The 15,151-nt window shown below is 41.3% G+C and overlaps 1 protein-coding gene across 1 annotated transcript in view; it reads left to right on the forward strand.

The window, feature by feature from the left end:
• Positions 1-2,200: 2,200 nt before the first annotated feature.
• The window catches only part of smpd3 (sphingomyelin phosphodiesterase 3), a gene marked incomplete at both ends in the record, with an annotated part of 29,557 nt that continues 16,606 nt past the window's right edge, over positions 2,201-15,151 (forward strand). The window contains 3 exons of the mRNA XM_083893185.1: positions 2,201-2,502; positions 4,080-4,331; positions 4,453-5,407. Of these exons, the coding sequence (XP_083749311.1) occupies positions 2,201-2,502; positions 4,080-4,331; positions 4,453-5,407 (1,509 nt within the window). The remainder of the gene's footprint in view (positions 2,503-4,079; positions 4,332-4,452; positions 5,408-15,151) is intronic.

Consider the following 15,151-nt stretch of genomic DNA (forward strand, 5'->3'; position numbering starts at 1 on the left):
ATAGAACAGAATAAAATGGAAAATAAACTTTATATAATTCTATTCAACAGACTTTTTGGATGAAAACTGGATGAAGTTATCATAAGCTGTCTTTGATATGCATGTGCAACACATGAGTTTCCTCCATGATTTGATGGCTTATCAAGTCGTTCCGTTGTGCCGTCGATGGTTGGTTCATTTAAACGCATGAGATTGATGAACCAATTCGGTCCCTGTGGAGTAAGTGGGGTTACACTGAGGTCAGCCTTTCTCCCTGCGTCTTTGTGCCAACACTACCTATTGACATGAATGAATGAATCAATCCATTACTTATTCATTCTGGTGGGATATAGTGCTCTGTCCAACCTCGCTCAATCTTCCACTGTTCCCCACAGAATTGCGTAGTGATCGTTCAGCAGAAGGAGGGCGAAAAAAAAAACACTGTTTAGATTAATTTCTCTGCGCTGGTAATTACTGCACTGTGACACAATTGAAAGTTGACACGTGGACATATGTCGCTGGATAATTTATGATGAGCAAACGCTTGTATTTTTGTGACTTGTTGAGAACAGTGTAGTTGTTACACTACTGTTTGTTGCCATTTTTCACAATACCTTGTGAGAAATACACTATCGTTCAAAAGTTTGGGGTCACCTATACAAATTTTTTTGTGTTTTCCATTAAACATCACACTTTTATTCATCAAAAGAGTTGCAAGATGAATAGAAAATATAGTCAAGACATTGACAAGATTAGAAATAATGATTTTTATTCAAAATAATAACTAGCTTTTGTCAAAGAACCAGCAAAACTGTTTTCAGCTGTGCTAACATCATTGCACAAGGGTTTTCAAGAGTTTTCTGATCATCCAATAACCTTCTAACGTGATTAGCAAACGCAATGTACCATTAGAACACTGGAAATGGGCCTCTATACACCTATGTACATATTCCATTAAAAACCAGATGTTTCCAGCTAGAATAGTCGTTTATCGCAGTAACAATGTAAAGAGTGTATTTCTGATTCATTTAATGTTATATTCATTGAAAAAAAAAATTATAAATAAAATATTAAATATTAAAAATATGCAAATACATGTTTTTGGAGTTGATCTCCGCCTGATTCACAATTAATGATCATGTCTTGAGTTGTATTTACCATCTTCATAGCTCAGCTTCACACACAGTAGTCTATAACAGGCTTTACCTGATGCATTATTAAATGCTAATTAGTACCTTCAGAGGTATACAATTTGATTCATAATTTGATTCATATTATCTTATTTGCCCAGCAGGCTAGGAAGCTTAGATACTTCGGTGTACTGTACTGTTGTATTTTTAGAGCTGTGGCTGGCTGTAATTGAGCATACCATATAAATATGCTTTATAATGTTTAACTTAATTATGAATAATGCATGAAAACGTATTACATATTTTGTAGTTGCACTGTGGGTATTTTAGTTCTTACATAATTTCTTGTTTTTACATTTAATTCAGTCTCTGTATTTATCAATATTATTATGTGTGTGATATACAGTAGCCTAATGTAATTCCTCCATCTACAATTGGATAATTTTACCATAGTGTCAAGTCCTCTCAAATCCAGAACCAGACAACCCAAAGCGCAATAGTTTTCCCAGTGTATTTGCACTCTTCTGTTTATCCATATGCTGTCATAACATTACATTTCTGAAATGCATTCACCTTGCATGCTTTCATCAGAGGTTAATCACTAATCTGCTTTTTCTCCCTTCCTTCTCCTTTGTTTCTTCTCTACAAAACTCAACTTCTCCAGGTCGCGAGGAAATGGTGACGTTTGAAGATGGACCCCTCCTGAAGTGGTCGCTCGAGTCCTCGCAGTCGTAGATCCACTGTCAAGGGAAAACTCTCTCGTTATGGCAACCCCACTGTGGCCCCAGTCTTTGCTCCTTGTCCCGTGCTGTAGAGGAGGTCATTGTTGAGGAAGGGGAAAGTGAGACTTAAACGAGCTTGCCGGTGAAGATGAAAAATGACCCAAACCATGTAGTGTAGCTTTCTCCAAACAGGGGGAGGATCTACAGTTAAGTCGGGTTTATTATTTATTCCTATATTTTGATTTTTTTTTTTTTACAGAGAAACAGATTTTTTAAAACGTTTATGTCGGCGTGGACGCTGTGTGCGAGGTGAGGAGAAAGTGACAGAAGAAGAAAGAGAGGGAGAGAGAGAAAGAAAGAAGGAAAGACATGGTCCTCCACACCACCCCTTATTCCAGTGCCTGTCTGCACTTCCTGGATGGCTTATCGTGGAGCTTGGTGTTCCCGTGCTACTGGCTACTGGACCGCCTCCTGGCCTCATGTGTGGCCACCTCCCTGGAGAAGCGGCAGCGCTCCCAAGACCCCTGCTCCTTCCTCACCTTCTGTGTCCTGATCTCTGCGCCCTTGTATCTGCTCCTCCTCCTCACCTCCCTGCCTTTTGCCCTCCTGGGCTTCATCATCTGGGCTCCTCTGCAGGCCATTCGTCAGCCTTACCTGTACACCTACCACAGGTTAGTGTTCACTAACCTGAGTTGGAATTCACTGTGTGTGTCATACCTATCTTGCTTATCTATTTCCTTGGAACGAATCAGAACATTTGATGGTTTATTAATGGTTTATGAATTTCATATTTTGAGGTGGCTGGTGGAAAACTACCATTAGTTTAAATTGGAGTGACCTCCTTTAGGTGCTTAAAAGATAATTATCGTTCATCCAAGCATCAATATGAAATTGTATGACAGGTCAAAACTGACTTTTCTGGAAACCGCATGCTACGCTGCATTTACATTTTTAATTTTAAATGGATGATATATAGGCCATATATTGCAGTCTAGAGCTTCATTTGATATTTCGAAACCTTGTAATTCAGATGTTTTTTGAGGAATTCAAGTGGGTTTTACCCATTGCTGTGGCATCCAGCTGCTTGGCTCAATCGCATTTCAGCGAGTGTATGTGGCTCCTGACCATCACCACAAACTTTGAAATATTGCGATTGGCTCCGTTTGCTGTGGGAGAGCAGCACTCTCATACAGCAACTCCCTGGTCAACCACAGTGTAAAACCGTACTGTAGATGTTTCCTTCATTATATGCATTTGTTTTTCACTAATTCTGAATTTATAATGTTTGGTGTGGTTGGAAAAACGTGTGACATTAAATTAAATTAAATTAAATTAAAGGATAATAACCTTAAGTTTAAAGTTTAAAGTTAAAAAATTACAACTAGCAGCAGGTTAAATTAGCTTAGTAAAGATCAAGTGGTAATGGGCAGTGACTTCACCCATTAGAATCCATTTTCCCGGTGCCATGTTGAGGTTTTGCAAGTGGAACTCTTACTGGACGATACCAGTCGTCAATCACCCTTGTGTCCACTCATTTATTGTCCACTTTTCTCTAAATGGGAACATAAATTACACAATTGACATCACGTGCTGTTGAAGATTGAGAGCATTTACTCCTCAGGTAAATGTTTATTGATGTTGTACTGTATATATCATAAGTGAGCAGCAGGCTAATTTTTCCATTTGAATGACTTCTTTGAGCAACCAATTGAGTCACCCCCTAGTGGCTATTCAACGAGTGCATCCACTTTTTATATGCATCCATTATCTGCCACTTTATCCTACACATGAGGACACAGGGTTGCTGGTGTCAATCCCAGGTGACGCAGGGTGAAAGGCGGGGTCCTCCCAGCTGATCACAGGGCCAACATCTACAGCCATTCACTCTCACACTTACACCTAAACACTTTAGGGTGTCCAATTAACCTCTGTACGTTCTTGGACTGTGGGAGGAAGCCAGAAAACCCACACAAGGCACTTGTTCTGACCCTGTGCAACAGCGTTAACCACTATGCTGCCATTTGGCCCTTTTTATATACAGTTCATGATAAAGATCAGATGCTGGGGCAGGTTAGCTTGACTCTGATATCATTTCCTGAGTAGCTGTGTAGGAAGGTGTCCAGATAGCTGCTAGGAGTTAATCTTGACATACCGTACAGTGATACTAATCTTCTCATGTTGCTCAACAGGGAAGTGAATAATGATGTGTTCTGAACATTGTCTAACATTTGTCTCTTGCCTTGTGCAGACCGGACAAACACCAGGCCGAGCAGGGCCAGGCAGGGCCGGGTGGCCTAGGTGTTGGGGAATGGCGGCCACAGGGCAGGAGCTTCTGTTTCTGCAGTGCCAATGTATGCCTGTTGCCTGACTCCTTGGCCAGGTTTAACAACCTCTCCAACACCCATAGGAGAGCCCGCGAGGTGGGGAAGAGGATCCGCAATGGTGCCAGCCGCCCTCAAATAAAAATCTACATCGACTCACCGACCAACACTTCCATCAGGTGAGGACGGCTTCCACATGGGCTCCTTCTGCTTACGTTCATTCATGAATTAATAAAGCCTGTCATCTCCTCCAGCAGTATGTCACATTTCTTACCTCTTTATTTCTGCTTCATTCATCAGCGCGGCATCCTTCAGCAGCCTTGCCACAGGTTTCCGCCGTACCTCCTCCTTAGACCACCGTCCAGACCAAACACACACCACCAATGGCCCGGCCGACACTGAAACTGAACCGCTCACTGAGTGCCCTATTCACCCCTCAGGTGCTACCGACTGCCCTGTTCACCCTGCTGTAGGAGACCAGGGCTCCTTTGGATGCCCCCTTCACTCAGATGGAGACACCACGGCAGAATGCCAACTCCACCCGACAGGGACTAACAACAACTCAGACTGTCCAGTTCACACCTCAGGAGAGGCTACAGACTGCCCCCTGCATTCCACAGGGCATCAGCCTGTCCCTGGCCACCATGACTGTCCCATGCATGGTGAAGGGACCCAGCCAAAACCCTCCACAGACTGCCCACTTCACACCTCAGGGGTTCAAATCAGCATCAGCGCACCAGAACCAGACCCACAGGAGGAAGAGGCCGAAACTGGGAACCATCGAGCTGGGGATCAGGCAGGAGGAGACACGGGCAGCATGACTGCGTCCAGGGAGTCCCTTTCTCGTTACCATGGAGGTGACACTGGAGTAGGGATAACGTCTAACAACACTCTCACCCACGTTCCTCGCACATCGATATTCAAGCGCCCTGGACGAAAACGCCGCCAAGGTGACGAGACGTTCGACCATGAGATCTCTGCCTTTTTCCCTGCAAATTTGGATTTCCTGGCTCTGCAGGAAGTGTTTGACCATGGATCGACAACGAGACTGCTGAGGCAGTTGCATCGCTACTTCCCATACATCCTGAGCGATGTTGGCCGTTATGGCTGGAAAGGATGCTGCTCCATGTTCAAATTCCTCAACAGTGGGCTGATGCTGGCCAGCCGCTACCCAATCCTGGATGCACGGTATGAGTGCTATCCCAATGGAAGAGGAGAGGACGCGTTGGCAGCCAAGGGGGCGCTGTTTGCAAAGGTCAGCTCTTTCACTTTAACTTTACTTAATCCTGTAAAATCTGTCATGCTGGCCCATTGGCAACAAAAGTCTGGTATATGACTTTGTGCAGCCAAGAAATAATCCAAACGTCCGTTTTAGTCCATTTTCAGACAAATATTGAAAGGTTAACGGCTAATTCCCAGCAAGAAATGAATTAGCGTAAACCATTATAAAACAACCACTATGCAGACAGGAAAGTGTCAAAAGAATAGAATAATAGTTTCACACAAAGCTGTCAAAGACCCCAAAGTCAAATTTCAGGTGGATTTTCTTCTGAGAAGAACTGAGCTGAATTAAAGCTAAATGTCAGCGTGTGCCTGATTATATGCTTCCCCCGCAGCACATTGCGGCTGTTTTAGCCAAAGGCTAATCCTGTAATTTCTGATGCCTCCATGTGTAACTTTGGCAAGGTGGTAATTGAATCTGTCCTTTAAGTCTATTTTTACTAAATTAACTTCCACACTTGTAAAAATCAATGTGTGTGTGTGTGAGAAAAAGAGACAGAAAGTCACAGTTTCGGCTCTTTGTAATATGGTAAGTGAGGCATGTGAGGGGAAGAAAAAAAAAATCTTTCACCAATCAGATTGTGATTCTCACCTCTGATCATAAGTGTCTACTCGCTCTGTTATTACCCACAATGCTGGTGGGATGGCGAATCCGCAGATTGTGCAGAGCACTTGGCAAATTAACTAACTTAACACCCACATCCATTGACCTGTGCGCGTCTGTCACTGTGGTGATTGCACACGCCGCAGTTATTACAGTCGATGCCTTTAACGCCACACTTTGTGCTACCGTGTGGAAAAACGACAAATAAAAGACATGTCATTTTGTACAATACAGTGTGACACATGTTAAGAAAGTACTGAAAGGAATTAGTAAGAATTATTCAGATCAAAAAAGTCCCTCGTCCCTGTAAATAGATCAGATTATATCTTGATTTGTTTGTCATTTTTAACTACTGTTACATTGTTGGAACTATTTTTGTATTGTATGAAATTATTTATAATTCACCTGATTATAGATCGGGGGAAATATTAAGCAGAGTGTTAACCACAACTTAGAACCCAAAGTCATTGGCTCACATTCTCTTTTCCTCTTCTTTTTTCCAACCAACAGTCTACAAGCTGTTGTATCATATTGCAAAATGGAAACCACAGCCGTTTCTTGCTATATTATGAGGACTATGCGAATGCATAGGACCCCAAAGCCACCAGGGGTCCCCAAAGCCGCATGTTTAGCCTCAGCTTTCTCTGTCTTTGTCTGTAGCTGTCTCATGAGTTTATTAAATCCCTCATAATGTTAAAAATGTTGGATATAAATACAATGATGAGCTGTAGCTGGCGCTTTTGTGGCACGAGTGAGTGACGTCCGCGGAGTCCGACAGGCATGTACGATAAGAATGACTGACAGCTACTCATCATTCATTCTTGTTCGGGAGGATATTAATGGCAAAGTGAGTTATGGCATCAAAAACAAATGATCTTACTGGGGTAGATGTGAGAAGAAAATGGATCATCCGAGTTTGGCAATCTAGGGCCCCCCCAAACAGCATCTTGCATACAGTTCATTTAATTTTCATAATAGTTGGAGTGACCACAGGGGGTTTGGAATGACTTGATGTACTCAAGTGCATGACTATTCCATGTCATGTATTAGGTGTGTATGGTCGGGGCATATTTCAGTGGAGCCACTGGAAAATCCAGAACATGTTGTCATTATTTATGGATGCTTTACTGTTGCGCTACATTTGCAGTCAGAAGCTGCAGCAGGAGCACTAAGTTATAGCGTCCATTAGACGAACTCGGCAGTAAGACGCTGTAGATCACATGAATATATTACATGACACTTTCATAGTGGCAAGGCGCAAGATGGGTTTTCCTACACGGACACCATCACACAAATGAGATTTCTATACCCGTGTTTAGCTTCCCATTTTAGGTTAAAATGTGTTGTTTTTAAACCGTGGTTTCCTTTGTGCGCGCAGCACATCTTTGGGTGACGAGAAGTGTCGAGCACGGACAAAGGTGCAATGATTCACGATGTAGTGAAGCAGTGGTTGTGCATGTCCTTACTCCGCGTCCCGCGATGAGTGTCGACAGTCTGTGAGTTCATTAATCAGCCTCGTGCTGTGAGGATGCGAAAGTCTGGGGCTGATCCAGTTCCTGCTGCGGTGGATCGGCTTTATGTAACTGGATGCTGCCGATGTGGACGTGCTTGTGTGTGAGCATCTATTCTCTCATGTGTGCGTGCATGCCCTTGCACATACAGATCTAGCAAAGTCACGCCCCCCCATCACAGCTTACATACTGGCTGTCTCATCCTGTTAGCACTGCAGCTTACAAGCATAATACTCCTCTTTCATTACTTCTTTGTATATATGAGGTCACTTCAGGTCCATCTGATGAGCTGGCTGTCACCCATCTGGCAAGAGCATATTTCACACTGCAAGCTGCTTATACTCACACAGCTGACAAAGAAGGAAACTATAATGCTACCCAGGTCGGAGAGGGTAGGAATAATGTTATTTAATGTAATGGAAGCAAAATTATTCTCCTTGCTGCCAGGAAATCATTTCTAACTGTAACCTACACCTTGACCCACTCAGTGTGACACTAATGCGTCCACAGCTGCTCTTCATACTAATTCAAGACACATGAAGAATAAATCATACTATACTTGGCTTCTAGATTTTTTTATTTTCGGTCGTCATTCTGGATTTTTATTGGAAATACACAAGACAACAACAGTGTGAGTGTGTCAAAATTAATTTTCAATCTTAAGCTAAAGTTATATTGAATCAAGGTTCACTTGTTTATTGTTTTTGCTAAAGAGGACATATATGCAAAATCAACTTTTTAATCATTTAAATCCTTATATTTGGGACCCTGGAGGTCCTATCAGTCGGCAAAGTGTGTAAAAAGATGACTCACTCATGTTTTTGTGGTCATCCTCAGTCTAAGTACAGGAGATAAAACATGCGATGTTGACGTCCGCGCTCATTGGGACGTGAGAATGCGCTAAATTCCTGGAACTGTTGTCTCGCGGAGCTCAGTTTTGTCCGTAAAACACGCGAGAGTGCAAGCGAGGGCAATAGTATCAAAAAAACGGAAGTCCGCGGAAGGTTCTATTCTTGGCTCCACACTGCAGCACAGAGTCCTACACAAACTTCCAGCCTCAGAGGATTTATCTGTCCAGTGGATACATGTTATATAATGATGCCAATGTGCCTGCTAGTGCCTGCAAATGATCACTTTTCCAAATGCTAACTGCTCCCGCCATCTACCAATCTTTGCAGTCAATAGAGTCTGAGCAACCACGGGTTGCCAGTTACGTCAGAAAACGAAACCTAAAAGACCTCGGTATTTTGAATTTGAATGTAGTAACCACATTCTTACATAAGGCACCTTAAAGTTTCGTTTTACTTTTTTTAAGGTGGACCTAAAGAGATACTACCAAACAGAGCGTTCTAAACAGGGCTGTTTTGGCAGAGTGATTGAACTGCTGTGGTGCTTCATCCTTATGGTATTGTGACCAATGTCACAGACATGTTCATTAGGACACCAGGGAACTAGTTTAACTTGGAGAAATAGGCTGTAATATGGGACCTTTAAGGCTCTTTTGCTGTTTACTGCTGCCTTTCACCACATCTTTTATTTTGTTTGAGTTGTTTCTGTAGTTTTCATATGGACATAGTATGTACATTTATCTTATTTGACCCTAAAACCTACAAGTCAGACTGGGAAAATGCCTTCAGACTTTAAAACAAGCTTAGCATCAAAGCTTAAAACAAGGGTGTCATTCTCTAAACCTTTTAAGAACCTTTTTTTTTTAACACATTCTTACTATAGTTGCTGTACATGTTGTTCTCATCAATCTTTTCCACTGTAACCTTCCTGTCACTCATCCAGCTGCTGCAGGCTGTGATGAGTCCACTCTTCCTTCCTTGTTCCTCGCTGACCTGCAGATGTCTTGGCACATTTCCAGGGCTTCGTATCACTTTGAACCCCTCGCCTCCTCCACATAAACCTTTTGGTCATCCTCGCTCATTACCGCCGAACAACAGCGCGCACTTCGCCCGCCCACCTGGGATGTTTCTCATTAGACGCGGTTTCATTTGATGTACCTGATGTTCACGCCGCGTGTTCTTTCATATCAAACGCACACGGCGATGCAAAGTCAGCAGTCACTGTTAAAGTGGTGATCCTCCATATCGCAGCACTGAGCGTGCAACATTTTCACTGCCCAGAAATCAGAGGAAAAACGGATATCAGACATCTTTGTAAACAAACCACTGATTAAAGGAGTGTTTGAAATCCATTTATGGCTATTTGTAGTGGAGGGAACCAGCGTCGTGCTCATGCATATGCATTTGCTTAGATTTATGAATCAGTACCGTGTTCATGCCCAACTCTATCTGATTTAAATAAAGAAGTGTTGGGTGTAAAGGTTTTTTTTTCTTTATTTGGTTGTCTTTTGAAAGATTTTTCATCCCTACAGTGCTAATGCACATTAATATGTCTTTATGTAGCAAGGTGAAATTGAAGGGTTGAGGTGTTACAGAGTACAGAGAGCTGTCCCACAATTAATCTTCTTATTCAAACCTAACCTTGACCGTTCCGTAACCTCACTTCTTCTCCATATACTTGGAATGATGAGAGAAAACAAAACCTTTGCCAATGCTGCTCAATTTCCAACAGGGTCAGTAAAGTTCCTCATCACAAGGTGATCATTACGTCTTTGGGCCATATCCTACATTCCCAGAAAACCTTATCCAAATCCATACTGTCCTTAATGAGTTATGTTGATCACTAACCTCCCTTCATGAAGGAAATAAAGGACTGATACTAAACGCAGAGAGCAGTCATTTTACGCTGATAGTCTCTGACATGTCATGTTTTTAATCTGGCAGACGTTTTGTTCTCGTATCTTTGGCAGCGTCTCATATTTCCCCATTATTATATTATTTCACTGTCTTTTGTTCCTCATTGACTGCAAGCTGCCACAAAATATGCATGCTGCCGTCTTTCACTTCAGCGCCCAAACGACCTCCACCATAACCATGTACCATGTTGAATGAAGCTCTCCTCAAAAGTTGAGTGAGCAAACGAGTGAGTACGAGTACATACGAGGGCAGAGATAGAATATTAATTAAAAAACGTTTCCCTAAAGAGAGAGCCATGCAGCGCTGGCTCCATAATTAAAGCTTTTCAGTCTCAACATTTATCCTCTTATAATTATTTCAAACTGCTAAGTGCATAGCAGAAGTGTGTGCATGTGTGTGTGTGTGTGTCCAAATGCATCACGGATTACGCTTCTAAACAGGGACACACTCAATTTTAGGATTAATACAAAAGAAATCAATTGGAGATCCCCCCACCACCACCATCTACCTCCGAACCATTAATGACCAAAAAGGACCTTTGTTCTCTGTCTGAGTCGATTCAGTTTATCGACGCAAATTGTTTTGCCCTGTTCACGATGCCAAAGAGACCTTATATTGTAAAAGGTCATTAAACACCAGAGGCATTGTCCGGCGTCTTCATATTAGTAACCCAACAACAGGCTAGCCAGCTCCTAGAACAGGCTACTGCAACGCACTACTAACAGCCCCCCCCACCCCTTACCTGTGCTGTGAAACTGCTAGAGATGGTCCAGAATGCGGCGGCGCGTCTGGTCTTCAATCAGCCTAAAAGGACACGTCACCCCCTCTGTTCATTGAGCTCCACTGGCTAGCCTTAGCCAGCCACATCACATTTCAAATCACCGATGCTATAGCCTGCAAAGTTCTCCATGGGTCTGCTCCCACCTACTTTGATATTCTAATAAAGGCTTATGTTATGTTATTCTTTATGCGCGTACTTCCACACTGGTGCAATGACCTACTGCGCACTACCAGAACAGCGATATCTTCAAGAAGCTCTTGAAGACCCAGCTCTTCCAAGAGCATCCGCTGTCCTAGCACTTAGCTTAGCATCTCCCCTGCACGATCTCCTTCCGCACTGTTCCCATCTAGTGGATTTCTTTCCAAAGACTTCTTCTACGTAGCTCAGTCCTCTTTTGTAAGTCACCTTGGATAAAAGTATCTGCTAAATGCTTAAAGGTGCATTATGTAATAAATCTAAAGCAACTGGCCAAAAAATCCTCCTAATATGTCACAGAGACTCAGGAATAATGTTCATATAACAAACTGAACTCACCAACAACAACAGTACGGCCAAAATATTTGCATTAAAAAAAAATATTTCGCAGTGGCGCCACCTACCGCCATCTACCAATCATTGCAGTCAGTAGAGTCTCAGCTGCCGAGCAACCATGGGTTGCCAGTTACGTCAGAAAACGAAACCTAAAAGACGTCTGTATTTTGAATCTGAATGTAGTAACTGTTTTTGGCCACATTCTTACATATGGCACCTTTAAATGCAAATGTACCACAATGTATTTTTAATCACAACAATGCACCGACTAAGTTCATTAATCGATGGTTCTATGAATAACGCCAACTTGGGTCAGAATAATGGTGAAACATTCAAAATCAAACAATTAGAAAGCATACAACTGCAATAAAAACAGTTTAAGTATGTTTTACTCACACTAATAATATTAGGAGTGTACTGATATACAACAGGTGTTGGCAGAAAGGGGTGGTGGAGGAGCAAAGAAGCAGAGCATGCCACAAACCGTGGATCGTGCGTGTTCCCATGACAACGCCGAGTATTAATGTACGATACAATGCACAGATTTCAAAAGCGAAAAGAGAAAAATGCCCAGATCGAAAGTAACAAAAGACAAAAACCCTGAAATTACTTTTTTTATTCACGAGTGAACGAGCACAGTGTTAGATGAGTGTGTCGCACATTATTAGGCTAAACTGTATTATATCAGACTTGGAACTGAGCTTACAGTTCATACAAATACATTAACACTGGACCCGAACTGGCCCAAATAACTAAATAAGAACCATTTCTGTGATAGACAGTGTGTCATCAAGAGGAAACTCTTCTTTCTTCAGGTTTAGATAACAAATCAAATGAAAAACTACAAGTGGAATCTGTCAAAGTCAAACAGCCTCAACTAAACTGCGTCTCCTGAAGAAGAGAAAAAAATGTCTTCTTTCATGCTTTCATGTGGAAATGATGACAGACAAACCCCTCGTGTGTCATCCCCGCTTGCTTTCTGCTGCCTGGCTGTCATCACAATAATTTGACTGCTTGGTTTTGAAGTGAAGTGATCAAACTCATGCGAGTAATGCGGGGTGAACATTGACTCAGCCCTCGTCTGATGAAGTTAAGGTAATTAGTTACAGCAGCGGCATAATACGGCTTTTTTTTTTTTTTTTTAAAGGAGACTTGTTTTGGTCGGCATCCAATGTGAAATCACCTCTCACAGCTCATTTCGGCTCAGTTCTCACTCAATGGCTTGTGAAGTGTCTGGAGACGTAGTATCCTGCGCTCCGAGTCATTTGCAAAAAGTGCTTTTTTTTTTAAAGAAAAACACTATTGACTTTTCACTCATTCAGGAGCTCATTTGCTCACCAATCACCACCAAGCTGGGCTTTTTCTGTCATCACTGCACACATTTATTAGCAGCTTTATCTTCTGCATACATCGGACGTTATCGGACACAATAGAAGTCCAGTCTCTTCCGTGGCACGACACATTAGGTTCTCCCCTCACACACTTTTTATTCAGCTTCATGCTTCAAACACACACCTATTGAAGCACAGATGATAAGCCCCTGAAAAATGTATACGGCATACAGATGGAGACAATAGCAGGCAGGAAGGAAGGAGGGGGAGAGAGAGAGAGAGAGAGAAGGAGCAACAGAAAGTAATGAATACAGAGTCGGGGGGGATAGGCAGAAAGAAATGATGAGATGATTAGATGACATTTTAATGGCCCCTGTGGTCAGATTTACTCAAAGTGCGACATAAAAAGCATTGAAGGAATAAAAGTCATGTACCGAAAAAAACAAATATGGGCGGCAATATTGCTTTTATAACTTTATCGCAGCTCGACGCCGTTTCTCTAACATTTATGGTTTTAATTACACTTAGTATATCGTAGTAATTTAACACTTTGGGGAAATGGCTCGGAAAGGAGTTAGATAACAATGGCTTTGCTCTCCAGAGGTTAAAAAAAATAAAAGTCTTAGCAGTGTCTTTAAAGCTCCAAATGACCACATTACATCTGGTTTGGTTTGTTCGACAAACAACGACATGACGGATACTGGGTGAAAGTGTAGTTATTCTTAAAATAAGCCAAGCTTTACACACTTTTACGAGGTGGATTATTACATATTTGAATTATTTCCCAACCTCATAAATACTACATGTACTTTACACTTAAGCTTTTACAGAGTGATAAAAAGAAAAAAAAAGAAAAAGAAAATCAATGAACATTAGACGTGGTGGATCTGCTTGGACTAAAATGATGTTATGAACGGAGGCTGTTTAAGAGCAATCAGAAGTATAGATGTCATTTCTAGGAGATGCATTAAGAGCTATGTGGTCTCGGCAAACCAGTACAGTCTCGCATGCACTGATTCAACATACAAAAGAATGATATACCATGTGATAATGCGTTGCATACATTTCACAAAATACTCATTTCCTTAAGAGCGAATAATGTTTCACGTCTTCAGTGGGAAATGTGAGGCTCTGCTCTTTGGCCTATTTACTGTACTCGTCTAGTATTAAAATCAGGCTAAGTGGGCTAATGCTTTATTGCAGCTTTTTGTTGTTTAATTGCCTTTTTTTTTTTATTAGGGATGCCGAGCCAAAACAGTGATTCCATTTGGCAGTCAAATTATAATTCGTCTAAATGAAGTTTCTTGTCAGTGAGCTGCTTAAAGAAATGTGTCTAACTTGTAGTGAACAGTATCTTTTCTTAAATTACGCACATTTAAATTTAAAGTGTCACATTAAAATGGACAATATACAGCAAGGGTCTCAAACTGGCGGACCAAATCAATTGCATTATATCAACTTATGATGAGTTCAGAGCTGAAACGATTAATCGATTAATTGATTATTAATCGATTACTAAATTAATCGTCAACTATTTTCATAATCGAGTAATCGGCTTTTTTCATGATTAAAACAAGATTTCTGATTGTTTTAGCTTCGTAAATGTGAATATTTTCTTTGTTTCTTTGCTCCACATAACAAAGAAATCTTTAAAACAGAATCATTTTGGTTTGTGGACAAAATAAAACATTAGAGAACATCGTAATTTCCAGGTTAGACAAACATCATAAGTTGCAGCTCTAAATTAGTTATTTCTGTATGTTTTTTTATTACTCTGTCATGTCACTATGTCATAAATACGTTTATATTGTCAACTTTTTTTTCATTCCATATCAAAACAATCACTTTTAATGTGAAATTACGTGAAATATCATCATGAATATTATTATTTCCATGTCTTTTTATCAAAAAGTTGGCCCTTTTTTTGACTTCACCGGCCCCTTACTGACCAAACTAGACACTCGAAATCATTTCAGCCCTAACCTCAATCTAAACCTAATCCTAAAATCCTAACCCTAAAAACCTTTGCACATTGAATAAATGGCACGAAAATGTCAATAATTTGGAGGTTTTTTGTTCCCGAACTCCAAATACACTTTGTTAATGATGTACAACAGACTAGTGAGTATATATATATATATATATAAAAACTCCATCAGGGCTGAGTCTGACCGTGTTTTGTTCCAATAGTTAAA

This window comes from Microchirus variegatus (assembly GCF_963457635.1).
Source record: "Microchirus variegatus genome assembly, chromosome: 8".
Taxonomy (NCBI): Eukaryota; Metazoa; Chordata; class Actinopteri; order Pleuronectiformes; family Soleidae; genus Microchirus; species Microchirus variegatus.